The sequence below is a fragment of the Pogoniulus pusillus genome, chromosome 11 (genome assembly GCF_015220805.1).
Source record: "Pogoniulus pusillus isolate bPogPus1 chromosome 11, bPogPus1.pri, whole genome shotgun sequence".
Lineage (NCBI taxonomy): Eukaryota > Metazoa > Chordata > Aves > Piciformes > Lybiidae > Pogoniulus > Pogoniulus pusillus.
The window spans coordinates 10121461-10146518 of NC_087274.1; the positions used below are offsets into that span (position 1 = coordinate 10121461).

At 55.4% G+C, this 25058-nt stretch overlaps 1 protein-coding gene across 3 annotated transcripts; it reads left to right on the forward strand.

The window, feature by feature from the left end:
* The first annotated feature begins 382 nt into the window (after positions 1-382).
* Positions 383-23038, forward strand: CYGB (cytoglobin). Of its 3 annotated transcripts, none has more exons than XM_064150948.1 (4): positions 383-436; positions 4455-4617; positions 16684-16915; positions 17641-23038. In XM_064150948.1, the coding sequence occupies exons 2-4, from the start codon at positions 4475-4477 to the stop codon at positions 17803-17805; spliced, it is 540 nt and encodes a 179-aa protein (XP_064007018.1). In that variant the 5' UTR covers positions 383-436; positions 4455-4474; the 3' UTR covers positions 17806-23038. The 3 variants fall into 3 exon arrangements, with proteins under 3 accessions (XP_064007018.1, XP_064007019.1, XP_064007017.1); XM_064150949.1 differs by lacking the exon at positions 383-436 and adding an exon at positions 4057-4075; XM_064150947.1 differs by lacking the exons at positions 383-436; positions 4455-4617 and adding an exon at positions 12155-12413.
* The last annotated feature ends 2020 nt before the right edge of the window (positions 23039-25058 follow it).

The window sequence follows — 25058 nt, forward strand, 5'->3', positions numbered from 1 at the left end:
TAGTTCCAATCCCAGTGCCACAGACAGGGACGCTTCCCACCAGACCAGGTTGCTCAAGGACCCATCCAACCTTGCCTTGAACACTTCTATTGGGGGGGGTAGGCATTATGAGTTGTCCTCCAGCCTGTTTCTGCAATGCCAGCTTGCAGACCACAGGCACTGCTGGCACAGGGCTGGAGAATGAGGATGGCACACAGAGCTCCTAGGATCAGAGGAGCCAGGGAAGGAAACCTGCAATGAGTAGAGAGCATTTATCCAGGCTTTAGGCTAAATCCTTCCCTTCTCAAGCAGCAGGCACCACAAAGCTGTTTCCTAAAGTCTTGTTATTCCTTTTCAGGCCAGGACTTTGCAGTTGGCAGCAGAGCTGGATAAGGAAAGGGAAGAGAGGACAGAAGAGAGAGGAGAGAGAGGTGCTGTGTGCTGGGGGCAATACTAGGTGAGCTGGGCTGGAAACCAAGGGCTTTGCCTCAGCAGTATCCAGGGTGACAAGTCCAACATCTCTGGGTGAGACAGAGCAACAGCCTGAGTTGCTCCAAGAGGAGGACAAAGGAGGGACACCCAACCTAGCACATATGTCCTGCAATAGCCTTCAGCCACACTGCTGGGAGCAAAGGTGCTGACAAGCCCTATCAGCATCTTCCACTCCCCACCTTGTCCAGCTTGAGGGAAAAGGGGCAAAGTTTGGGCTGCTCTTCTTGGGCTTTACCACGCTGATGCCTTCAACCTTATTTCACTTAAAGTTCCAGGCCTGCCTCTGTTGTGGCTTGGCTGGTGTCTGGAGGAGTCCTCACTGGACTCCTGGCATTACACCAGCACCAAAGGCTTGAAGCAGTTCCTGCAGCTCCTTCCCAAAGCACTTCCCAAGGGAGATCATGAAGGTCTCTTCTCAGGACCACTTCACCTACTTGTGTTTGTCAGAAGGTCCCAGGGAGCTGACTTTGCCAGGGACAGGAGAAGTCAGCAGCTGTTCTCCAGCAGCTGAAGAACAAGGCTGCCCCCACACACATGGGAAGGTGGGCTCAGCCTTGAGGGGCTGGAGTTGGGGTTTCACCCCAGTGACAATGGAGGAGTCAAGGGTGGGGATCTGCCATCATCTGCATCCCACACGCTGTGGAGCTGAAATCTTGGGCTTTTTTGCCTTCACCTCCCACTCGAGGATTGGGAGCCAAGTACATTTCTCATTGCACCCAGCGCACTGGGAGGAGGAGAGGCAGCGTGGGAGGGCACTGGGAGAGTGGGAGAAGCTGTGGGCAGGGGGACATGCACCCCACAGGAACACGACTTGCTGTGAGCAGAGGCTGGGAGGGCCTGGAAACCCATCCTCACCCCCTGCAGCCCTGCAAATGGAGGACAGCTTGAACAGGAGCTTGATCTCTCCCTGCAGCACAGAAGCTGCAGGAGGAGCAGGCTGGGGCTCAGCAGGGATGAGGCCCCGCTGGCAGGGCTGGCACCGTGGGGGCAGGACCATGGGAAGGAGGTGGAAAGCGAGAGAGCTGTGGTGCATGACTGGAGATGGGAAAGGGATCAGGGTGTTGAAATGAAGTGGGAGCTGAGGGAGATGGAGCCATTCCTGCTCACAGGGGTCACCCACGCTGATCCCATCTCAGCCTCTCTGCTGCCCTGGGGACCAAGAGATCTGTCCTAAACCCCGTGTTCCTGAAGCACCCTGCCACAGCAGCAGGCACCATACTGACCTCCCCTCTGGGACAACTGGCAGCAACCACAGGCAGAGTGAGCAAATCCCAATCCAGCCCTCCACAATGCACCTTGCACCAAAGGCACAGAGGGGTCACCCAGGTCACAGTGAGGCCATGGAGGCTGGCAGGCAAGGCTGCTTGCCAATGGAATCCCCAACAGGGTTCTGCAGCAATGATGTCCAGGCAGCATCTTTTTTTCTTCTGGAAGGAAGCTGCATCCTAACCCTGAGCCCCTGAGAGCAACAGAAACTATGGAAACAGGTGGCTGGCATATGCCAGCATGTGCCAGCATGTGCCAGCATGTGCCTGTGCTCCTGCCCCTGGTTTGTGTCCCACATCTGGGACAAGATGCAGAAGTTCAGGGCTCTTTGGGTTTGTTTGGGATTTCCAGGTGGCTTTCCTCACTGCCACCTATTTTTGGAGCAGGATGGCACAGGGGAGCAGGGCTGGGCTCCTGCCACCACCAGATGGGATGTCCTCAATAAAAGAGGGGCAGACACCTGGAAAGGGCTGGGGGATTTGTCAAGTACTTTTCTAATGTTTCTAAGTAGAGGCTTTTGAGTTAAGACTCTTTGACTCCCGGTGTTGAGGAGCAAGGTGAAGCACCCACTGCATCCAAACTCACCATGAATGCAGGGACCAGGCTGTGAGCCCAGTATTAAGAACCAAGGTGGGAAAGCTTTGAAGAATCCTTTCCTTTAAAGCTACAGCAAGCAATAACTCAACCACTGCTCCACCTGGATTATCACCCCAGCCTTCATGTTTGTCAGAATTGGGGTTTCCTCCTTTTTGGAGGCTTTAGCACTGCATTGCCGTTTTGCTCAGGGTTTAAGCTCAGAATCTCTTCCCCTATGTCTTTAAAGGGTGATAAGCTTGGCTGTGCCATCCAGGGACCAGAGGGTTTCTCTGCTGGGTGTTAGTCACCTTGGGACATAGTAGTTAATATGTGATCCTGGGTTCATGAGTGCTGATCCCAGTGGTTAGTGGACAGGAAGCAAAGACAAGCTTCAAGCTAGCTGCTGGAACTGATTTGGAAGCCCGCGGAGGTGTTATTGGGAGCCAGCGTGGGCTTGGCCACGGTGCTGCTTGCACTCGGGTGGGCTTAGCAGCTCCCAGGTGAGCCCTGAGCAGAGGGACTGCCGAATGCATGGGGCTCCTGATCTTCTGGCGGGGGACCTACACGGGGGGGACCTGTGGGCAGCCTCTTCTGCACCAGCTCTCGTTAGCTCCGCAAGGGCAGATTTGCTGACACCAGCGATCTGGCTGCTGTTAAGGGGGAGGTAGCCGAGGCCGGTTCGGAGGAGAAATCCAGCAAAGAGCCTCAGGAGATCTGCAATAACAAAGCTCCGACCTTCAGAGCGGCTCATCCGCTGCCTGCCCGTCTGTCCGAGCTGCACCTTCAGCCTGTCTGCCCGTTTGCCTGCCTGCCTGCCTGCCCAGGGTGCGCAGCGGGTGCGGGAGGCGGCTGTGCACACCAGGCTGTTCTCTTGTCTCCGATCCCCCTCTGGGGGATTCTCGGTTATTACAGCAGCATGCCTCTGCTCTCTGTGCAGAGGGGCTGTGCTGCGGGTTCAACATGCCGGATCCTCGAGGTGCTGGAAATGGCATGTGGGTGAAAAACAACCCAAAAGCACCCGCACGAAGGCAGCGGAGAGCCTGGCATGGAGGTGTTCCCGTGTTCCTTGTCCCTGCCAAGATGCCACCAGGAGCGGTGCAATCACAGAACAACAATAACGAGTTCATTTTAGTGCCTTAACTCTGCGTCCCTGCACAGTCCACCACCCCTCTACTATTGGGTCTTGCTGTGAGAAAGAAGAGCGAATACTCATCCTTAGAAAGTCCCTATGGGACAGACCAGGATCTCTCTGGGATGGCAGAGAGATGCACTAAGTGGGGATTCCTTACGCCCCCCTCTCTCCCTGCCTCTCTATGCAGCCCAGAAATCAGGGGTGAGCGAGGGTCTGTCCTTCAAAACCCAACTGCCAGGAAAATAAGGGGAAGCAAGAGGGAGAGCAGAGGCAGAGCCCAGCGCAGCCAGAGGTTGAGATAACTTTTAACTCAGCGCTTTGGGTTCTGAATTGCCTCTGAACTATTTACAAGAGCTGGGGAAAAAAAAACAAACAGCCAACCAAACAAAACCAAAAACCAAACAAACCCACAACAAAACAACCCAAACTTTCAGCCCTACCTTTCCCCCACCATTACCCAGCACCGTCCTGATGTTGCTGAGAACATCTCCCTCATCCCTCCCTTTCAGGGAGGGGAAAAAAAAACCCAACAAAACACAAAACCCAACCAAAACAAAAAGCAAAGCGGCAGGAGGGAGGAGTGGGAGAGAGGAGGAGAGAGGGAGAAAGTGAGCTCACGTTCACACATTGGTAAAGAGGCTGGTCTTGCAATGCCTTTGAATATTTCACTTTCAGGCAGTTCCCCAGCAGTCAGCCGCACGCACCCGAGCCGAGCTGAAGCTGACTCCAGCCACGGGCAGCGCTGGGAGCTCTGAAATCTAATCGCATGCAGCATTCCTGCGGGATATCTTTTTAAATTCCCTATCGAAGGGGCCGGCAGCAGCAGCAGCAGCAGCAGCAGCAGCTCTCTCTCTCTCGCACACACACACACACACACACACACACACACACACACATCCACACGTCGGCAGAGCCGCCAGCGCCCGCACGCCAAACACCTTGTCTCTCCTCCCAGGATATACCTCCCCTCACCACACATCTCTCTTTATCTCCTCCTGGCTTCCCGCAGGAGCGTGCCGGCTGTTTTTCATGGAGAAAGTCCAGGGAGAAATGGAGATTGAGAGATGGGAAAGAAGTGAAGAGATTTCAGACGCGGAGAAAAAGGTGATTCAAGAGACATGGAGCAGAGTATATGCAAACTGCGAGGACGTTGGGGTCTCCATACTCATCAGGTATTTAAAACAACCCTAAGAAAAACCCAAACCAGAACATAAAAGAAAGCCCAAACCGAAAAAAAAAGGGAGCCAGCAAATCCACCTAAATCTCTTTATAGCTGAGAAAGAGGCAGAACAATATATATAACCCAAGTGAGATGAATGACAGCGAGTGGGGAGCTGGCTGGGTGTATTCGCTGGCTGGGAGCAGGGAGGGTTTCACAGCACTCCTCTGATTTCCACACCTTGGAGCTGGGAGGCAGCGGCAAGGGGGGAGGGGGGAGGGAGCCTTGCTGGGGACTTTGGGGGAAGCTGCTTCGCTTGCAAAGGTCACCTTAGCCCGTGGATGAGAGCCGGGGTGGGGGGTGGCAGAGGTGAGGAGGAGAGCGGCGCTGGGCTTGGGCGGGTTGGGGAGGGATGCTGTTTTAACGCCCCCCACCTCAGTCAGCGGGTGGCATCGGTAGGTAGCAGGCTGGCGGGTGAAATAATGCAAGTTGGGAGCCAAGATAAAACCCAAGCAGGTGTGTCTCGGAGGGCACCATCTGTCCCTCCGGCGGCAGCGTCGGCAGGAAGGAGAGCGCTGAAGTTGGTGAGGGAAAGGGGCTGGAGGGGAGGGGGGGGGCGCAGGCAGGAGAAGGGGGCAATGTGGGTGGCAGGTGCCCAGTTGTCCTGGAAGCGGGGTGTGAAGTGTTGCCTGACAGTATGGGGCTGTGTGGCAGGAACAAGGGGCAGGTCATGAGCCCAGGGGAGATGCTCTGGGGGTGGGGAAACAGGTGGGGTTTGTTGTGTTGTCCAGGGGTATGACCCTTGTCCAGGTACCCTGGGAAAGGACCGAGTGAGAATCCCATAGAGTCCTGTGGATTCTGGGGGTCTAGGGGCTCGGTGGGGTGCAGCACCAGCAGGCCATTACCCTTACTGAAGAGGAGAGAGGAGGATGGGCATGGCAGGAGAGGAGCAGGTGAGATGCCTGCACTGACCTGTTGTCAAGCAGCAAGGATGCTCTCTGGAGAGCCAAAGCTCCCAGCACCCATCCCAGGGAGCAGCACCACAGGGATATCCCTGGTCACGCTCCTGCCTGGACCCAGCCCAGACCGGAGATGTGTCCTTCCCAGTTTGCTCCTGCAGCAGAGGACTGGGAGTGCTCAGAGAGCCCCTTGGATGGATGTGCTGTTTATTAATAATCATCCAAAAGTTTTCCAAGAGGCTGAGTGCTGATGCCTGGAGCCCAGGGGATCTGCAGAGAGCAGAGGCTGGGGCCCAGTCCTGCTGGTGAGCAGCTCCAGTTCCCCTCCAGGCTCACTGCCAGCACTGCAATGGGATTTTCCTAGCAAGACCCCTAGGCAGAGAATCCAAAATGACATTTGAGTCACCTCTCCTCCTCCTTCTCAAACATTGCCTCCTCTCAGAGCCAGCTGATGGCTGAGCTCACTCCCTCATGGCTCTGTTCCATGTACCAGCCAGGGTGATCTGGAGGTGTGCTGGGGCAATGAACCCATCTGGGATGAGTTTGAAGCCTGCACATGGCAGAGGTCTGAGGGATGCAAAATCCCCTTCCCACGAGCTTCAGCACTGGACTTGGCTAGCAGACAGCTCCTTGCCTGGCAGCCAGGTCATGCCATGAACCCCATCTGCAGGTGCAGCCAGGTGCCCTCTTGCTCTTGAGCACAAGAAGGGTGGCTGGGTGCCCATAGCTGGCACCAAGGGACGTATGTCAGTGCCAAGGGCAGCTCATTGCTTTTGGTGTCCCTGTGTGCAATGATGTGGCTCGGAGCAGGGGTGGGAACAAGGGACAATGAGGTGCAGCAGCAGGGAATGGCACCAGGGGACCCATGGCCATGCCAAGGACAGCTCAGTGCTTTTGGTGTCCCTGTGTGCAATGATGTGCCTCAGAGCGGGGTTGGGAACAAGGAACAATGAGGTGCAGCAGCAAGGACTGAGCTCTAGTTCCAACTCAAACTTTCTCAGTTGAAGTTTCTGGTCTAGTTCTGTTTTTTCCAGGGCCAGCTGTGGCACCATGGTGAGGGGTTGACCCTCACTGTGCCAGCAGGGCAAGACTGAGCTGACTTCTAGGGTACACCTCAGCCCTTGGTACCCTGGTTCTGCTTGACCTTGGCACATTCCCTGGCACATCCCAGCTAAACCCAGCACCCACTCTCTCAGCCAGAGCTTCTCCAGGATGCTTCAAGTGAGGTCTGGACTTGCAGTGCATGTCCTCAAGGTCTCATTTGGGAGAGTCACCATCCCAGCTGGAGCAGTGCTGCTGCTGGAGCCCCGTGCCGTGGCTCCAGTAGCTGAGATGCCCTCCTCAGCAGCCAACCCCTATTCCCAAAGAGCCCTGCTCTCCTCAGCCTGATCTCCCTGGGGATGCTGGTGTCTGGTGAAAGCAGGGCAGCCCTGGCCTGGGTTGGGAGTACCGTCGGCTGCCGCCTGGCCGGCTGCGGTTCCCAGCTGGCATCAGCTGCTGGGAGAAGTGGGTCACTGCGTGGAGGCGGCCGGGAGCCCAGCCGGCGCGGGCAGCTGCAGCCCCAGACGTGATTCAGCAGCTCCAGAGGTTGGCTGGGGCTGGGCAGGGGATGGTGAGTGGGTGCTGGTGTGGTGTGAGCTGACCTGCCCAGTGTGCTTCTGGGTGCACACACCCAATGTGCTGGGGGGGGCAAGAGCTGCCCCAGCCAGCCTCTGAGCTTCACTGCTACAGCACTGCTGTTGTTCATCACCCTGCTGGGGAAACTGAGGCAGAAAGTGGTCTGCACAAGTAGGGACAAGGAGAAGGAAGGGGAGTGCACAGCTGTGGGCCTCCCTTTGGTGCAGCCCTGCTGTGCAGAGCAGTGAAAGGAGGTACAGCTGTTAGCAGCCACGTTTCTGTTGTCAGGCTTGGGACCAGGGAGTTGCCTGTGCCTTGTAGCAGAGGTCTCTCCATGCTCTCTCCATGTTTCCCTGCTCCATCCCTTCTCTATCCCTTCAGAGGTGCTGAGGGCAGGGAATGACTCTTCCCAGTTGATAATTTGCAGCACCCCTGGAGATTAAAGGCTGCAAAGAATCTGGGGCCTGATCCTGTGCTGCAAGGGTGGGAGGCAACAATGTCATATTATCATAGAATCAACCACGTTGGAAGATGTCTGTCCAAAAGGCAGAGATGCCCACCCAAAAGGCAGCAATACCCACCCAAAAGGCAGCAATGGGGAGGGCTGTAGTGTCAGTGCCCTGTAGGAACCCATTCCAGGTCCCTCTGCTCTCCTTCAGCCCCTGCCCAACCTCCTCTTCAGCCTTTCTATGCTCAGCAGATGGAGAAACTGAGGCACAGAGCTGGGCACCGTGTTCCCAGCACTCACAGCTGCTGCTGGTGCATTAAACCATGGCAACCCCCCCAGGCTCCTGCCAGCAGCACCGTGGGGTCCTGGTCCTGCAGGGCCTCTGGGCTCTCAGGGGACATAGACACGAATAATGGGGACCTCTGGCATGAGCCACCGGATCATGGGAATCTGAGCTGTGTGGTTAGAACTATGTCACTAATTGACAGTTTCCTCAGTGGGGGACCCTCGAGCTGGAGGAAACACAGTGCTTCCTCACCACACTCATCTGGTCATCTTCCTCCTCCTTGGGAGCTCAGGGGCCTCTGCGGGCTCCAGCTCATTGCCTTAACCCTTGCTGGAGCTGGAACTGAAGCTGGAGCTGCCTGCTTGCAGCTGTGTGTATCAGCTGAGCCACTCCCAAGTGGGCACACTGGCCAGCAGAGCTGGGAGCCCTGGGCTGCAGCTCACCCACAGGCTCCACGGTTTGTTGCTGTGCCTCAGTTTACCCATCTGTCATTTAGGAACTGGTCTGTTTTGGGTAAGCACCCCTCGCTAGAGAGCTCACAGCAGGGGAGCCCAGGCATGTGGGGAGGTCTGAGCAGCCTGCAGCAGCTTTGGCATCTGCAACAGCCCTGACATCTCCTTGTGTGGTACAGGAACCCTTCAAGCACACAAGCAGCGCTCCCTCAGCATCCCACTTTCTCCTCCACCTTCCCAGTGGTTTATTGCCAGTTGCCCACACTCCGAGGGTGCACAGAGAGATAAGAGTAGCCAGGGGGCTCAGCCCACCCTCCACAGCACATTGGGGCTGGGGGCACTCAGCGGTGAGCAGCGGAAGGGGCTCAGCACCCTGGCTCCTTTGCAGACCCCAGCTAAGCCTGGGACAGCAGAGCTAAAACCACAGCCTGCCCTGATCACCATGGGACATTTGCTCCCACACCCACACACATGTACCACAGCCACAGATGTGGGACCACAAAACTCTACAGATCCCATCAGGGATGAAACCCAGAGATAGCTTCTGTTAGCTCCCAGGCAAATCCACACCAAATGTTCTTGCCATGCCGAGCACAGTCCACGCAACCTGCCACAGCCACCACAAGCTGTGCCACCTCCGTGGGGTTTCTCCATCACTGTTCCTTCCAGCTCTGTTCCAAACCCATCAGCTTTCCAAATTATCACACTTGTGACCTTCTCCATCACTCCCAATGTGTCCTTCCCCTCTGAGGAGGTGTAGGAGAGGAAGCGAAAGGATTGCCAATGCAGAATCCAGCCCCCAGATTTCAACACCTCCTTTCTCTGAGCTAACACACCTGGGTTCAGGCAGTTTGCAGAGAGCTCTGAAATATAAAAGCACTCCCTGGATGCCAGACATTACTGCAAGTTATAGGTTGAAATAGCAAAGAGCCTGAGAAATGAGTCTGGCAAGGCAGAAACCCCTCTTTTATGTTCAGCTGAACCGAAAAGGAGAGTTGAATCCACACAAAAATGGCCTTGAAAGCAAGGATCTTGCAGGCACCCCCAGAGCCAAGGTGTGTTTTGTGGGGGTGCCCAAGGGAAGGGGTCCATGTGGAGGTGCCTGTAGGGAAGGGATCCATATGGAGGTGCCTGTAGGGAATGGATCTGTATGGAGGTGCCTGTAGGGAAGGTATCTGTATGGAGGTGCCTGTAGGGAAGGGGTCTGCATGGAGGTGTCTGTAAGGAAGGGATCCATGTGGAGGTGCCTGTAGGGAAGGTATCTGTATGGAGGTGCCTGTAGGGAAGGGATCTGCATGGAGGTGTCTGTAAGGAAGGAATCTTTACTGAGGTGCCTGTAGGGAAGGGATCTGTATGGAGGTGTCTGTAAGGCAGGGATCTTTACTGAGGTGCCTGTAGGGAAGGGATCTGTATGGAGGTGTCTGTAGGGAAGGGATCTGTATGGAGGTGTCTGTAAGGAAGGGATCTGTATGGAGGTGCCTGTAGGGAAGGGATCTGTATGGAGGTGCCTGTAGGGAAGGGATCTGTATGGAGGTGTCTGTAGGGAAGGGATCTGTATGGAGGTGCCTGTAGGGAAGGGATCTGTATGGAGGTGTCTGTAAGGAAGGAATCTTTACTGAGGTGCCTGTAGGGAAGGGATCTGTATGGAGGTGCCTGTAGGGAAGGGATCTGTATGGAGGTGTCTGTAAGGGAGGGATCTGTATGCGGGTGAATGTAGGGAAGGGGTCTGCATGGAGGTGTCTGTAAGGAAGGGATCTGTATGGAGGTGTCTGTAAGGGAGGGATCTGTATGGAGGTGAATGTAGGGAAGGGGTCTGCATGGAGGTGTCTGTAAGGAAGGGATCTGTATGGAGGTGCTTGTAGGGAAAGGATCCATGTGGAGGTGCCTGTAGGGAAGGTGTCAGATCCTGGTTGCTGAGAGGTGAATTTCCGAGGAAAACAGCTCCAAGAGAACCCCGTGCCACAGCATCTCATTCCTCTTAAAAGACAACTCCTCTGTGTGGCCATGTCCTTGTCACACACTTGCCATCCTTGTGGTCAAGCTGGAGAGATGTTTTTCTGCAGACAGAGCCTGAGAGCAGCAGGACTCTGCTCTGCTGATGAGGAAACACACAGGGGACATTTCTGAAGACAGCAACCACCTCCACAAACAGTGAAGAGGATGAGTGTGGGTTCAGTAAGCCCTTGTACTGCTGAGTTTTCTCTCTGCCTGCAGCACCTGGAACCAGCCCTTTCAGCTGCTCCATGACCGAGGTGGCTGCTTAGGATTCCCTATGGTATGTCCCGCACCAGCCACAGCCTCGGGGCTGCCAATAGCTCTCAGAGTGACCCAAGAAGAGCTTTTCCCATGTCCCCTCTCCCAGCACTGCCTATGCATTCCTTGCAAGACACACAGGGCTGGAAAGATCCCATAGGACACCCCAAGAGCTTCAAAGACATGCCCAGCCGAGGGAAACGAAGGCACAGAGAGGTCGAGCACTGTCCCTGGACAGTTTCCCTGGCTATGACTGGGGATATGCCAGCTCTGAAAACTCCTCCTCGGGAGGGCCAAGCCTCTGCTCTCTTGATGGGCTCCACTGATGAGGCTGCTGCAGCAGAGCCTCTGGACATAGCTCTGTCTGTGGGCTCACAGAGCTCAGTAAGGCAGGAAGGTGTCAGGACAGCCCTCTCTGGGCTGGCAGGAGCTGAGTGTGGCTGGGAAATGGGGAGTGCTGGCTGGAAATCCTGCTGGAGCACAGCACTGGAGGAGCTGCTGGTGACACTGAGCTGGGGCTGCTGGAAATCAACAAGGGAGCGTTAGAGAGGAGACAAGGTGGTGGATGTCCAAAATGAGGCTCTTGGTTGTGCTGTATGGGTGGCACAGGGACTTCATCCTCCTGACTCTGGGTTACTCCTTCTCTGCTCAGCCTCATGTTACCTCCCACTTCCAAATCCTTCCACTGTCCCTGGGTGTTGAGGACACAGCCAGGTCCCAGCAAGCTCCATCCTCACCGTGCATCTGCTTCAGAGCCACCATGATATCCTACCACTGGGCACTGCTGGGCCATGCTGTGCCTACTTGGCAGGGCTGTAGGAAAGGTGTCTGGTGTCTGGTGCAGGGGGAGATGCTAGTGCTGGGATGGAGGGGCTGATGTTGCCATCCCCGTGCATTGCCTGCACCCAGAGGGCAGGAACACAGGCAGGGAAAGAGGTTTGGCAGTGAGGAAGGGCAAGAACAACCACGTGAATGATGAGGATGATGCTGTGGATGAAGGCACAGGGGATTGCAAGAGCCATAGAAAAGCCACTTTGAGACTGTTAACTCAAGTACCTGATGAAAGATGTCCTTTTCCCTAGCCCAAAGGTCCATCTCTGCAGCCAAGAGGCTTTGGACTGAACCCATGTGTGTGATAGGGGGAAGGTAACAGCACTGAGGACTTGGAGATGGGCCTGGGCACAGAAAAGTGAGCAGGATGTGGCCCTGGTGGTTCTTTGCTCAAGCCCAAATGTGTTTGGCTATATCTTTGCTGCTGAGTCCTCTCCCAGCCTCACCATTGTGTCCTGGACCCTCTGCCCTAGGGTTCTGCAGCCTCAGCTGGAGGAAGGCCCAGCTACCCCTCTTCTTCCTCAGCTGTAGAGGAAAGGTAGCACCAATGTGTGGACTGAGTGCTTGGCCCCAGGCTGGAAACAAGATGATGGCCTACAGGTGGCTGTGAGGAGGAGGGGGAAGGTGCAGGAGAAGCAGTGAGCCAGCCCTCTCCATAATAAATAGCAGCACCACACACCCCCTGCCTACCAATTATCAGCTGCTTTGTAGTCACCCCGGCAGAAAGGAGCTGGAAGGAAAGGTCTGAGAAAGGATGTGGAGAGATTCCCACATTAGAGAGAGTTTCTTCCCACATAGAAGGACGAGGCAAGAGGAAAACATGAAGGCATTGGCAGGAAAGTCTTGCTTGCCAAAAAAGAAAAGGAAGGTCTGCAAGTGCTGGCTGGGGGCTCAGCTGGAGCCTCCCAGCAGCTTCAAGGGCTTGCTTCCACTTTTTTTTTTCCAAACCACAGTTTGCAAATGGTGAGTGCAGCTTCAAGGGGACCAAGCAAGCAGCACTCAGCTGTCCTCTTTCCTGCTGGGGAAGGAGGGAGGTGGCTGGGCTTGAAGACTGCAGTGTGGGGTTTGCTCTGCGAGGTCAGGGGAAAGGGAAGATGTGGCTATCAGGTGTTACTATGGGAGTGACAAGGGGTAGGACGATAGGAAATGGCCTCAAGTTGTGTCGGGGGAGGCATAGGATGGGCATGAGGAACAATTACTTTCCTGAAAAGGTTGTCAAGCCCTGGCCCAGGCTGCCCCAGGGCAGTGGAGAAATGCCTGTCCCTAGAGGGATTTAAAGGCTGTGTAGAAGTGGTGCTGAGGGACGTGGCTTAGCTCTGTGGTAAAGGGTTGGACTTGATGATCTGTGAGGTCTCTTCCAACCCTGATGATACTGTGATACTGACCTGGCAGTGCTGGGTTACTTGGAGCCAGACTAGGAGAGGGTAGACTCAGATTGGATGTTAGAAAGAAGCTCTTCACCGTGAGGGTGGTAAGACACTGGAACAGGTTGCCCAGGGAGGTGGTGGAGGACCCATCCCTGGAGGTGTTTAAGGCCAGGCTGGATGTGGCTTTGGGCAACCTGATCTAGTGTGAGGTGTCCCTGCCCATGACAGCGAGTTGGAACTGCATGATCCCTTCCAACCCTGACAATTCTATAGTGGTCAGACTTGGTGCTCTTAAAGGTCCTTTCCCACCTCAAGGATTCTATGGGGCAGAGAGGAGGAGAAGCAGCATCTCCTCCTGAACAGAAAGCAGCTTCCCAGCGGCTGCACTGGCTTTGCCCCTGAATGGTTTCCTCTGGCTCTCCTGCTGGGGATGGGCTGTGTCCTTAGAGTTGTTCAAAGGGCAGCAGGCGGAGGGAAGGGCAAAGCTGCTGTCCTGCCCGACGGCTCCAGATGCAGCTTTCCGAGGCCGAATTAGCGGCTGCAGAACGGAACCGCTTAGAAAGAAATGTAATGAGCTGGCTCTGCAGGCAGCTGGCTCCTATCAATCATCGTGTGGGGAGCTAGGCAGTGGTAAATATCAGCTTTTAATGGCTCTGGTGGAGGAAAAGAGCCCAAAACGCTCGCACAGGGCGCAATGAGCCAACAAAATTCCAGAGCCTGGGATGTTTGGGCTCTTGAGAAGTGTGCTGTAGATGGAAAAACCCCGAGTGACACCTCTTCCACTTTCTCTATTGTTTGAGTTATTCCATCTCTTCCTTTCCCCCACCCCCGCCTTTCCTCTGGTTATATTTAACCTTTGTGTTAAATTAATCTTCTCTGTTTATTAACAACCACCCCTGAGCGAGCCTCCTCCCCTCTTCTTCTTGGTTCGACAGCTCAAATATTTGCTCCAGGCCAGAAACCCTTGCTGCAGGCATCTGCCTTCCTCCAGCCCTAAGCAGAGAGGCACTAGCTGAGGAGAGGTGGCTGCAGGTCTCTGGCCAGACGTGGATTCGCTTTGCAACTTGAAGCAAAGATGGTTTGGGCTCTCCTGTTTCAGTTCTCCTTTGGTGAAAGCAAGCAGGGGTTGAGCACCTGAACTCATGAGGGGTTTGCTGGTTTTATCACTCCAGCACCACTGATGTCCCTCTTGCACATCCCTTAGGGAAGCTGCTGAGCTCATTTCCCGTGAGAACGCCACCCTGAGGATTTGTGGAGCAAGGGAAAGTTGGAAGTGAAATGTTTGGCTCCTTCGCTGGCCTGGTCTCACCTAGGGTGGGGACTTTGGGGTGGTTAATCCATTTTTGCCCTTGCAGTTGACAGCCAAATGCAGCAGAGGGGTGGTGAGGATGGTGTGGGAGAGGCATGGAGACCCTTCTGATCCCGAAGGCACAATCTCCTTTTGGTCCTTCTCTTGGCAGGGAGATGCTGTTGTTCCTGGTAGTGCAGGGCTCTGTCCCCCCTTCCTCTACCCTTCTGCTGAGAGAGCCTGACTCAGACCAGGAGTCATTTTCTCAGCTCATTGCCTGGATCTTCACAACATGAAGCCCTTAGGCTGAAGACCAGATAGGGCTTTTCAGAGAACTTTGGGATTCTGAGGCTTCTGCTGACAGTTTTCATCACCTACATCAAGGTAGGATGTGGGCAGCAGGTTCCCCTTCCAGCAGCATCCCCTGCTCCCAGTGCCTAGGGGGATTCCTGCCAGAGCTGGAGGGTGAGTGGGTAAGGAGTCACCAGCAGGAATGGCAAACCCCTCAGCTCTGACCTCAGCAAGGTGTTGGTAGATGGTCAGCACTGACCTCCAGGGCTGGCTGGAGCTGCAGGCTTGGGGTTGCAGCAGTTTGTGCAGAGATGCAGAGCAGAAGGGATGAGAAGGATGTTGGGGCTGTAAGGCAAAAAATGGCTCCATTAAACCAGAGAGAAACATTTGTCCTTCTGCTGGGAAATGCCTGGGGCAGAAGTCTTGAATCTGTTGCTATCTGCATGGTCCTGTCTGGCTCTGTCCCCTGGCCAGAGGACCAGTGTCCATTCCTGACCACCTCTGACAGCTCGGAGGTGAAGGGCAGGGACTGAGCATCTCTGTGGTGACAGAAGCTGGGAACAGCCAGGCCTGGGAATGATTTCTCCTGACAGAGACCAGATGTAGGGGGGGAGCTTTGCTGGGGGAAGGTGCACATTGAGGAGAGGAGTTTTGCCACGAGTCCCCTCCAGGCTGTAAAAGCAACACCTTGTCTCCCCATTCCACCTTCCTGCCTCCCCCACCCTTTCCACTGCACACTCTTCACACCTCCAAAACCTATTTTGGGCCATCTGATTAATCCCAGATGCCTCAGGGAAGCAACAGAAGTGTTGGTGCACTCCAGGAGCTGCTTCACACCACTTCCTTGGCAATGCCCACAAGCTTCTGCAAGGCAAGGGAGAGGGGGAAGGAGGGGAGCAGGGAAAAGGAGGATAACAGAGTGGTACATGAGCCTGGTCCTCAGTACTGCTGTTATTTGTGGAGTGATGAGTGGAGAAGATGATGATGCCTGGTCCTGGAGGAAGGTAGTGATGGTTAGAAAATGGGTTGGGATGGATTCATGTGGTCTGGGATGTGCTTGGGGAGGGGGTTGTATTTGTGGAGCTGGGGGTGGTGTGGGCCAGACCTAGGGGCTGCTTGAGCATCTTTCAGTGGGCCAGGTAAAGAAGGGAGCCTAGGAGCAGGGGGAGAGATGAGTGAAAATGGGGAGCAAACACTGCTGTGTGAATCAGGTGGCAGGGGGTGGTTAATGCTGAGAGCAACCACCTGTGATGCTGGCATTGCTATCCCCAGCCCTGCACCCTGCTGCCTTGTGCTCTTCAAACCCCTCCCAGCCCTGCAGCCTCCCGGGGAACTCAGGACATCAGCTGCAACCCCGCTTTAATTTGCTTCAGCTGCACTTCACCGGCAGCTAATGTTGCAGAAAAGAGGCTCCTCAGCCCATCAGGGGCCGGGTGGGTATGTGGAGGGGGAGGGGGATGCCGGGGGTCTGGGGCATCCCTGTACTGGGGAAAGCAGCTTCTGGCATAGGTCTGCAGTGACTTGAGCTCAGGGCTGACATCTTGCTGGAGACTCTGGTGGGGTTCGTTCTGTGAAAGGTGGGGACATTCTGGGCAGAGAGAAGGTCTTTTGGGTGGCAATGCCTGCGGGGCCAGGAAGCTGCTGTGTGCCTGGGGAGGAGGGGCAGGGAGAGGCTAGCTGGGATAGAGAGAGGTTTCCACACTCATCCCCAGCTCCATGGGACAGACGTTTTGGAGTGTGTGAGTCTGTACACAGCATCTGGCACACCTGGGTGAAGTCTCTGGGTGTAGAATCATACAATGGTCTGGGCTGGAAAAGGCCTCCAAAGGTCATCCAGTCCAACCCCCCCTGCCGTGAGCAGGCACATCCTCAACTAGATCAGGCTGCCCAGAGCCCTGTCGAGCCTCACCTTGAATATCTCCAGGGGTGAGGCCCCAACCACCTCCCTGGGCAGCCTGTTCCAGCGTTCCACCACCCTCATAGCGCAGAACTTGTTCTAACATCCAATCTAAATCTGCTCTTGCAGATCTCAGCCTTGCCTCTGCGTGGCAGGTGAGCATCCAGCTGTGATGTCCTTGGAGCAGATAGGGAAGGTTGAGGAGAGAGGCAGTAAGCTGCTGATTTTTAGGCAGCTGAATGCCACAGCTCCTGGAGAATTCCATGAGGGAACCATCTCTGGCTGTGCTGCATGCAAGAAGGTGGCTTCCAGCATCTCCCCCACTCCACACTTTGCTTTAACCTCTCAGCCTGCTCTCACCCTCTTGATGCTCTTTTGTGTTTCTTGAAGGTTCTTTGTCAACTTCCCCTCGGCCAAGCAGTACTTCAGCCAGTTCAAGCACATGGAGGACCCCTTGGAGATGGAGAGGAGCTTGCAGCTGCGTAAGCATGCTCGGAGGGTCATGGGTGCCATTAACACTGTGGTGGAGAACATCAATGACTCCGAAAAGGTCTCCTCTGTTCTGGCCTTGGTGGGCAAGGCTCATGCCCTCAAGTACAAAGTGGAGCCCATCTACTTCAAGGTAAAAGCATAGGAGCAAAAAAAAAAACACCCCACCCAGTTCTCTGTGATGCTTTAGAAGCTTGAGAGAGGGAGCTGTGGTGAGCTGGAGCCTCTCTTGGAGGAGGTTGGCTGGTCCTGGAGGTTGCTCCCTATGTGGCTGCAGTGTCATAGAATCATAGAATGGTTTAGGTTGGGAAGTGACCTCAAAGATCATCCAGTTCCAACCCCCTGCCATAGGCAGGGACACCTCCCACTAGAACAGGTCTTTCAAGGCCTCATCCAACCTGGCCCTGAACCCCTTCAGGGAGGGAGCAGCCACAACCTCCCTGGGCAAACCTGTCTTGCTATGATGTTGTCCCACACAGGTTCCCAAATTCATCCCATACTGGAGCACTAAATACCTCTCCCTGCCAAGGGAACCCCACCTGCCTGCAGCACGGTTGTGGCTGTGTGTTCCTTCCTGTAGAGACCAAGCATGGCAGAAGGGTCTGAATAATCTGAGGTGCTTGAACCTTCAAGCAGCACCCCACCACGGTTGGGTCTCAGCTTCCCCAGTGCCCAGACAGCCTGCTCACCTGTCCTGTCTGTCCCCTGGGGTGTCAGCAGACCTTTTGAACATCTGTTTGTCCCACTGGGTGTTGTCATCCCCAAACTCAGCCCCAGGATGGAAGCGTTTTGGTAGCAAACAGCTGCACTTGCTGCTGGCTGCTCCCTGGGGAGGTATTAACCCTTTGCTCCCTCCAGAAACTCACCGGTGTCATGCTGGAGGTCATTGCTGAAGAATATGCCAACGACTTCACCCCGGAGGCTCAAGGAGCCTGGACCAAGATGAGGACCCTCATCTACACCCATGTGACGGCGGCATACAAGGAGGTGGCCTGGGCGCAGTACCCTACTGCCACCCTGTGAGCGGCCAGCGGGGCCAGGCGAGGGGCAGGGAGGGCTTTGCTCGCTCCAGGACTTCACTCTGGTCTCTTCTCAAGATCTTCGCTCAGTCTGGGGAGCCCGGTAGGGCCAGCTCTGTTAGCTGCCACGTCACAATTTGATCTCCACGGGGTGTTAAAACAAACTAAATCAGCCAAACCGGTAGAACCACGAAGGGTGTGGGTGGGTCGGGGTGAAGCAATCGCAGCAGGGGATGCTGGAAGGGGATGCAGAGCAAGGGGAGAGTGATGGCTGTTGGCTCCATCTTACTGTCCTGGCCCTTCCCTCACCACTCCCCAAATCCTGCAGCTTGCTTGCACCATTTGGAAGTCCCTTGCACAAGCTCTGCTGGCAGCAGTGAGGTGCAGCCCCACTCGCTGTCGGACCACACGACCCTCGATTTCCATGCTAAACCCCTGGGTCAACCCAGCCCCTTGGTTTTGGGGACACCACACTTCTGGGGACTGTCAGTTGCCTGCCTGGCACTTTGCTTTGCACTTTCTTTACTCCACAGGAAGGGTGGCAGGGCTGGTGGCTGCCACCAGAGCTGCCCTTGGTTGTCTGGTTGTCCACCAGCCTGCACCGCGGGCTGGCAGCAGCCCTCACCTCTCCTGTCGGTCCCTCTCCTTGGCTGGCTGCTGCAAACCCTCCCGGGGCTGGAGGAAGTGAGGGGGTGAGAGAGCTGTGCCCACTGCAGCATGAGAGAGTGGGGAAGGAGAAGGGAGGGAGGGGGGGCTTTGGGCTGCCTTTCCTCGTGGCTCAGAGCATGGTGTGTGGGTGGGATCCCTGTGCCAGAGGCAGGATGCTGTGAGCCCACTTGCTTCCCTTCAGCTCCATGGGAAAGAGGAATGTGCATGAGGATGGGCTCGTGTGGCACACATTGTGCCATTGCCCAGAGAGCTGGCATGTGCCAGTCTGTCCAGCAGCCAGTGCAGGGAGGTAGGGCTGGGGTGGCTCTGCCGTGGTTGGTGAGAAGGGAGGCTCAGGCTGCAGCCACGAGGGGAAGGATGAGGTGAACCTAGCAGTAGGGATGCCTGGGTGTGAAGGAAGGTCCCCGTTCTGTTACACAGATGACTCCTTACACAGAACATCTTCCCCCTCCTGGTGGAACTGGGCTTCTTCAAACAAAGTGCCAGGTAGAATCAGCCCGAGCAGGAGCTAGGTTCCTCCTGGGGGCTGGCAGAGCTCCCACCCACACCTAGCAAAGGGCTCTCCCCCTGAGAATGAGATGTGGCTGCAGGGCTCAGCACTCATCCTGCTTCCAACTCCTCCTGAAGCTGTGGGTGAGTCTGTTTGCTTCCTGCCTCAGTTTCCCCTTCGGTCCAAATGGGAGAAGGAGCAGCCCCGTGGCCTCCTGCACGTGTGAGCCTGGATTTAGATGATGATGCTCTGGGGACCGAGTCCCAAAGGACTGGGGATGAAGCATCAGATGTGCAGGGAAGCTTTGGGACCCTTGTCACCCTGTATTTCTCCAAATGTCTGCTATTTCTAGAGCTTCAGCCTTAAGGGCAGTGTTAGATGTGGAAGTGGGAGAGGGATTACCTTCTGGACTCCCTCTGGCCTCACTCCATCAGTGTCCTGGAGAGCCAGGGCTTCCCGAGGGAGCCCAGCTCCTCTCCTGGTTGTTGGCTTGACAGGCAATGAGCCCATGGTCCTGGGATGGGGTCCCCACAGCCATCTTGAGGATGTCACTCATCCTGCCACAGGGAAAGCATTGAAGGAGACAGCAGTAACTCTCCCTGGGGCTCCTCTGGAGCAGCCAGCCAGAAGCTCTTGCCTTGCTTGCCTCCATCCAGCTAATCTGTGCTTTTAACCATTCCCAGGGAAAAATGTGTTTTCCTGGTCCTGGTGTTTTGCTTCTTTGCCCCCCAGCCTTGGCACTGCTTGGTAGGAGGGTGGCCAGCACTGAGTGCCCACTCCCAGGAAAGGTCTTGGTGGGATTTTTCCCTTTCCTTCTCCTGCTTAGAAGCCCACCCAGAGGGGCAAACTCCCAGTCCTGCCCTCTGCATTGCCCATGCCATGGCACTGTCACAGCCCATGCCTGGGCAGTGACTCCCTTGTCCAGTGCTCAAAGCAGCAGGGGAGGTTTACTTGAGGAAAAACCTCTTCTGCTCCTCTGGACTCTGTTAGAAGCAGCCAGGACTTTGTACCACTGTCCAGTGCCTTGGCTCTGGGCAGAAAGGGCTTTGGGAAGCTCTCTAAACCTCTTGTGTGTGTTCCTCAGCTCTCCCTCGTCTTCCTGCAGAGCCTAGGACCAGGAATAGTCCCAAAATAGCCCCAGGATTTCACTAGTGCCACTGCAGCTGCCCTCTTTGGCTTTGCAGTTCTTTCCTTTCTATGTCCCACCGTAAAACAGGTGGAGAGGAGTGACAGAGCTAGGAGCAATGGCACGTCCTGGGCATACACAGATTGTTGGGAGGGGATAGTTGCTCGGGCACAGCTGTCCTTGGCAGCGTGCAAGGTCACAGGCTTCGTGAAAGGAAGGGATGGGCTCAGAGTGATAAGTGATGCTGGTGAGGTGGGGTGTCAGAGTCAGCACCCCTGAAATCCAGCTACCAGCCTGCAGCAGAGAAGGTGCCAGCAGCTGGCGCCTCTGGCTCACATCTCATGTCAGAGCAGCTGCTCACCCTTTGCAGAGCTGGCAGAGGCAGCTGCTGGCCAGGGTCAGGATTAGGGCGAGAAAGGACCTGTCCAATCATTGACTTTGCTCCAGTGCAAGGCTGGAGAGGGACCACTGGGGGCACAGCTCCAGCGATCACTGCCAGAGCCCTGCATGGCTGTGCTGAGTTGCTGGAGTGCCCCTGCTCTGCAGGTGCTGGGCCGGGGATGCTTCCATACTGGGATGGTTCATCCTCAGACAAACTTCACACATTAACCTCAGAGCTTAGCCTCCTCCAGGTGGGAATTTTGTCAGTGCAAATTCTTCCTCTCCCTTCCCACAACCCAAAATTAGGCTCAGTTGAGGTCATCAGGGAAGTAATTTTTGGGGTGGCCAATCAGTTATATAGGCAACCCAATGGAGTGCCTTGGCTTTGGGGGAGCAGCAGCAAGGGGTTGTATGTGTGTCTGTGTCCATCCCTCCTCTAACTCACCTTTGAACTGGGCTTGGAATTTTTTTTTTCTTGGTGTGTTTGGTGTTTTTTTTCCCCATTTCCTCTGTTGTTTTTATTAGGCTTAGAAAAAGCTGCCCCCCAGCCTCGTGCACCCACGCCTGTGTGTGCTGGGCTTGGCAGCAGCATCATCTTCCTTTTGCTTTACCCAAACCAAATCCAGATGTGTGCAGCTGCTGTCCCTCCAGGAGCTCCTCCCCAACCCCTACAACAGCCACATTTGCTGGCCAGTCAAATATATGCAAGCAAAAAAAAAAAGCCCACCAACCCAACCCCAACCCATGTTTGTTTTTAGCAGCTCTGTAGGACGTGAGATGAAGCAGGGAGGGTGGCCAGGGCAGAGCTCATGGGGGGAAGAGACGGAGCCGAAGCGAACGCCCCCTCTTCATTGCTTGCAGCACAACAGCCATGGCTTAAAGTGGGGGAAATTCTCATCTGGGGAGGGATGAAAACCAACAACAAAAGGTAAAACTACAATTCTAGAGTGCTAGGGCTGAGAAATGCCACGTGGATGGAAGAGTCCTGCCTCTGAGCAGGGCTCTCTCCGGTGCGAGCACACACACAGGTGCATGTATCTGCAATGGTGATGCCTGTTATTGGAGCTCCTTTGGTGTGTGTCCCCCTCCTCCCAGACCCACCACAGACAGATGGGGACCCCTTTAGCCCCCATTGCCTCCAGGCCCTGCTCACTAGGGCTCCACCTCACCACCTGGCATGCCTAGTCCTGAGATAAGGGTGGTGGCCGTGTGCTCTTTGGGCTCATCTTTGCTCTCCTTGGGGGTGGTAGGTAGGGACCAGCTGGCAGGATTCTCCCAAAATTCATGGGTCAGAAGCTGGGAGCTCAGGTAGGTCATGGCACTGGCACATGCTGGGGATCAGCTAGTCTCTCCCCTCCCCTGGGGAACCACCCATGTCCCCTAGCCCCATTTGCCTTCCCCTCAAGAGGCTTCCAGGCTGCTGCTCACTCTGCTCCTCTCTGATGGCTGTGCCATTGTGGTTGCCCTGTACCAGTCAGGTCAGCTTAGCCTAGATCCTGGAACCAGGGCAGGATCTGTCCCCTGGCTCAGCCAGTACCTCTGTACTAGCATCAGGGTTGGGAAAGTCCTTTCCTCCCTGCCAGCAGCAGATGAATAGTGAGTGATGAGGGGCATCTGGTATCCCTGGGGCAAGGTTCCTCCTTGAGTACCTTGTCCTGGCTCTTTCTGGGGACATCCATTCCTATTCATCAGCTTGTGTCCTCTCACCCCAAGTTCTGTCTTTGGCCAGAGGAAGCTCATTGCTTAAGGCATCAGGAAGCACTGGGTTGGGACAGGACACAGATCCTGTCCCCTCCGCCTATGGCCAACACCCGTGGCAGTTATAGCCACTCAGCCAGTTCAAGAGATACCCCAGCATCACCACAGCCAGAGGGCCAGGGAACCCTTAAGAACCTCGTGCCACCACCTTCACCTTCTCCTATGGTGAGACACATCCCTGGGGCAGCCAAGCCACAGGCTCTCCTCGGGGAATGCCCTTGCATCTCTGCCAGCTTCCTCCAGTTTGCCCTAGTAAAGGAGATCCTAGCATCTCCCCACCCTCTCGGGGGACTTCAGTGGGGACCAGATTTGGGCTGGCTGGACCAGAGCTCAGCCTTCCCTGCCCTTTGCTGTGGGGAAGCTGCTGTGACCAGCACCAGCCCTGCCAGGCAGATGGGTGGAAGGGGAACCCAGGAGCTAACCTTGGACCAACTCACATCAAGGGAGGGCTAAAACTACCTGGGGCTGACCTATTTAACAGACTGCGACGCTGACTCTTTTTCCATAGCTGAAGCTGTCTCTAATCGTTGGTATGTCTTAACCAGTCCCACCACGACCCCCAGATGGGATCTGGTGAGGTCTGATGTAGCTCCATGTCTTTCCTGTTAACTGCAGATCCTGTTCCTGTTGGTGTTTCTCAGCGCTTCCGTGCTGGTTTTCCCACATGCCGTTCCGTGTACGATGAGTGTAACTCGTTTGGTTTTTGGGTTCCCTTTGTTCTTTTTGTAGGTTTTTAGTATGTTTGTAACCAGACAAAATGGTGTTATTAAACCCAACAGTTGTATCTTCAGTGGATAAACCAATCGAACCCACTCCAGCTCTTCTGGGTTTCTTTCTGGTGGGGTGGCTGAGAGAGCATCACGGACAGATGGGTCTGTGGGTTCCTGCTTGCTCCAGGGTGCTGGAGGGAGGGAGCTTTGGAGCTGAAAAGCAGCTGCAAAAGGAGGAGGTGTGTCCTGAGCTGACCTTCTGCACCAAGGCTGGTAGAGGGAGCTGGAGGCATCTTACTGGCAGGCTCAAGTGAGAAAGGGTAGGTCTGCTCCTACTCCGGCCCCTTTGCTTGGCATCCAGGTATGTTGTGCGAACCTCTGGGGGCTCTCCCTGAATCAAGAGCTGTTACCATGCCTTCCCCAGGTAGGATGAGCTTGGCATCAGCCAGGGACTTTGCCTAGCAGATGCCCTAAGGCTGATGTGCAGCCCCCATGGCACGTGAATTCAGGTGGGCACTGAGACAAAAGCTCTTCTCCGCTGTGGCAGGTGGCAAGGCAGAGCCGGGTGTGAAACCTGCAGTGGTGATGACCTCAAGATGCAGCAACCATGGCTGCCAAGGACTGTGAGACAATTCCCAGCCTTTAAATGTAGCAGCAGAAGCAGAGTTTTCCATGGCTCTGTCCCATGCTGCTCCTCCTGTGCCTCTTGCTGTGGCTGGATCACGTTGCAGTGGGATGGGTCCCAGCATGCTTGGGTCATAGAGTGGTTGCCTTCTGTGGGTCTTTCCAGCTCCTTCTTTAGCAAAGCAGACCTGTGGTGCACTTGAGTGAGCCCTCTGACAAATTTGGTTGGTGCTGGCCAACCTTTCCAGAGTTGCTGGCAGAGGATGGACAGACAGGCAGGCAGGCACATGTCATGGTCCCATAAGCCCCACTTCCATGGGATGCAAGGCCTGGAAAAGAGATCTGAGCAATCCCTTTTATTGTGCTCCTCTCTACTGATGCCAAATGCATCATCACATATCAGAAGGGGCTTTCAAAGAAGGCATAGCTCATCCCACCAGGCTGGTAGAAACCACTAGCCCTTGGCCACAGACAATTTTAAGGTGAGCAATTCCAATTCAGGATCCCAGTCTGGGGCTTGGGGAGTCTCAGTGGGGTCTGAGATGGAGGAGTTCAGAGATCAGCACTTTGGAGGCTGCCCAGGGTTTCAGGAGCCTGATGCTGGCTTGCCTCCTGCTGGGTAGAGAGCAAGGATGATGTTTTCCAGCCCTGCACATGATTGAGCAGCTCTTGTGTGGGCAGGCTCTGGAGCTAGTGTGGGGTCCCCAAGCTCCAGGGGGCTGTGCAAAGGGAGCCTGTTCCTTCCCCTGGAGCTTTTGGAGATGGGAACTGAAGGCCAGGCCACGTGGGGAGGAGGATAACTTCCTGCTTCTGTCTATCTTCTGCTGCATCATTTTGGTGGGGGGGGGGGGAAAGCCTCTTGCTGCTGTTAATGTGATCAATAAGCCATCCTGGGAGGCTCCACCACATCCTGTATGCTCTTCCAGGCGGAAGCAAATGATCAGCAAAGCCCACACGCTGCTGTGCTCCAGATGGGAAACATTGGCTTGGAAACCACGAGGGAAAGAACCACCCAGCTCGGGATTGGGGAGGTTTCAAAAGAGACCTGAAGCTCTCAGACCTTTGCACACTGGGCAGAGACCAGCCAGAACAAGAGGTGGCCAGGGAGTGCTGCCACGGGGCTGGATTTTCCAATGGCTTGTTGAGAAAGAGCTGGGAATTGCAGCATTACCTTGCAGGGAGAAAATATGTACACAGCCCTTCACTTTGTACTAATATTTACCCCCAGATCCTGTCACTTCAGGGTGGCTGTGACGATCACACTGTGACCCCCCCATGGCCAGGCCACTGCTCTGCAAACACTGGGAGAAAGGCAGATGGGGTGGGAGAGTGAGGCTTGCAGTGCACTGGAACACTGGCCCAGGTGCTGGGGTGATGAGCTCACACCCTCCTGCTTCCCTGTGCCCAAGGGGCCTAAACCTACCTTGTTTCCAAGTGTCACAGCCTGGGGATGCTGCTTTCCAGGAGGCACCACTCAGCCAAGGGAGCTGGTGGGGATC

What these genes read in the sequence shown, in the direction of transcription:
- CYGB (XM_064150947.1), top strand. Translation starts at nt 12,205, where the DNA reads ATGTGGAGAGATTCCCACATTAGAGAGAGTTTCTTCCCACATAGAAGG. An exon ending in CAAACCACAGTTTGCAAATG is followed by an intron (nt 12,414 to 16,683) that starts GTGAGTGCAGCT and finishes TGTTTCTTGAAG; the next exon opens with GTTCTTTGTCAACTTCCCCT. An exon ending in TGGAGCCCATCTACTTCAAG is followed by an intron (nt 16,916 to 17,640) that starts GTAAAAGCATAG and finishes TGCTCCCTCCAG; the next exon opens with AAACTCACCGGTGTCATGCT.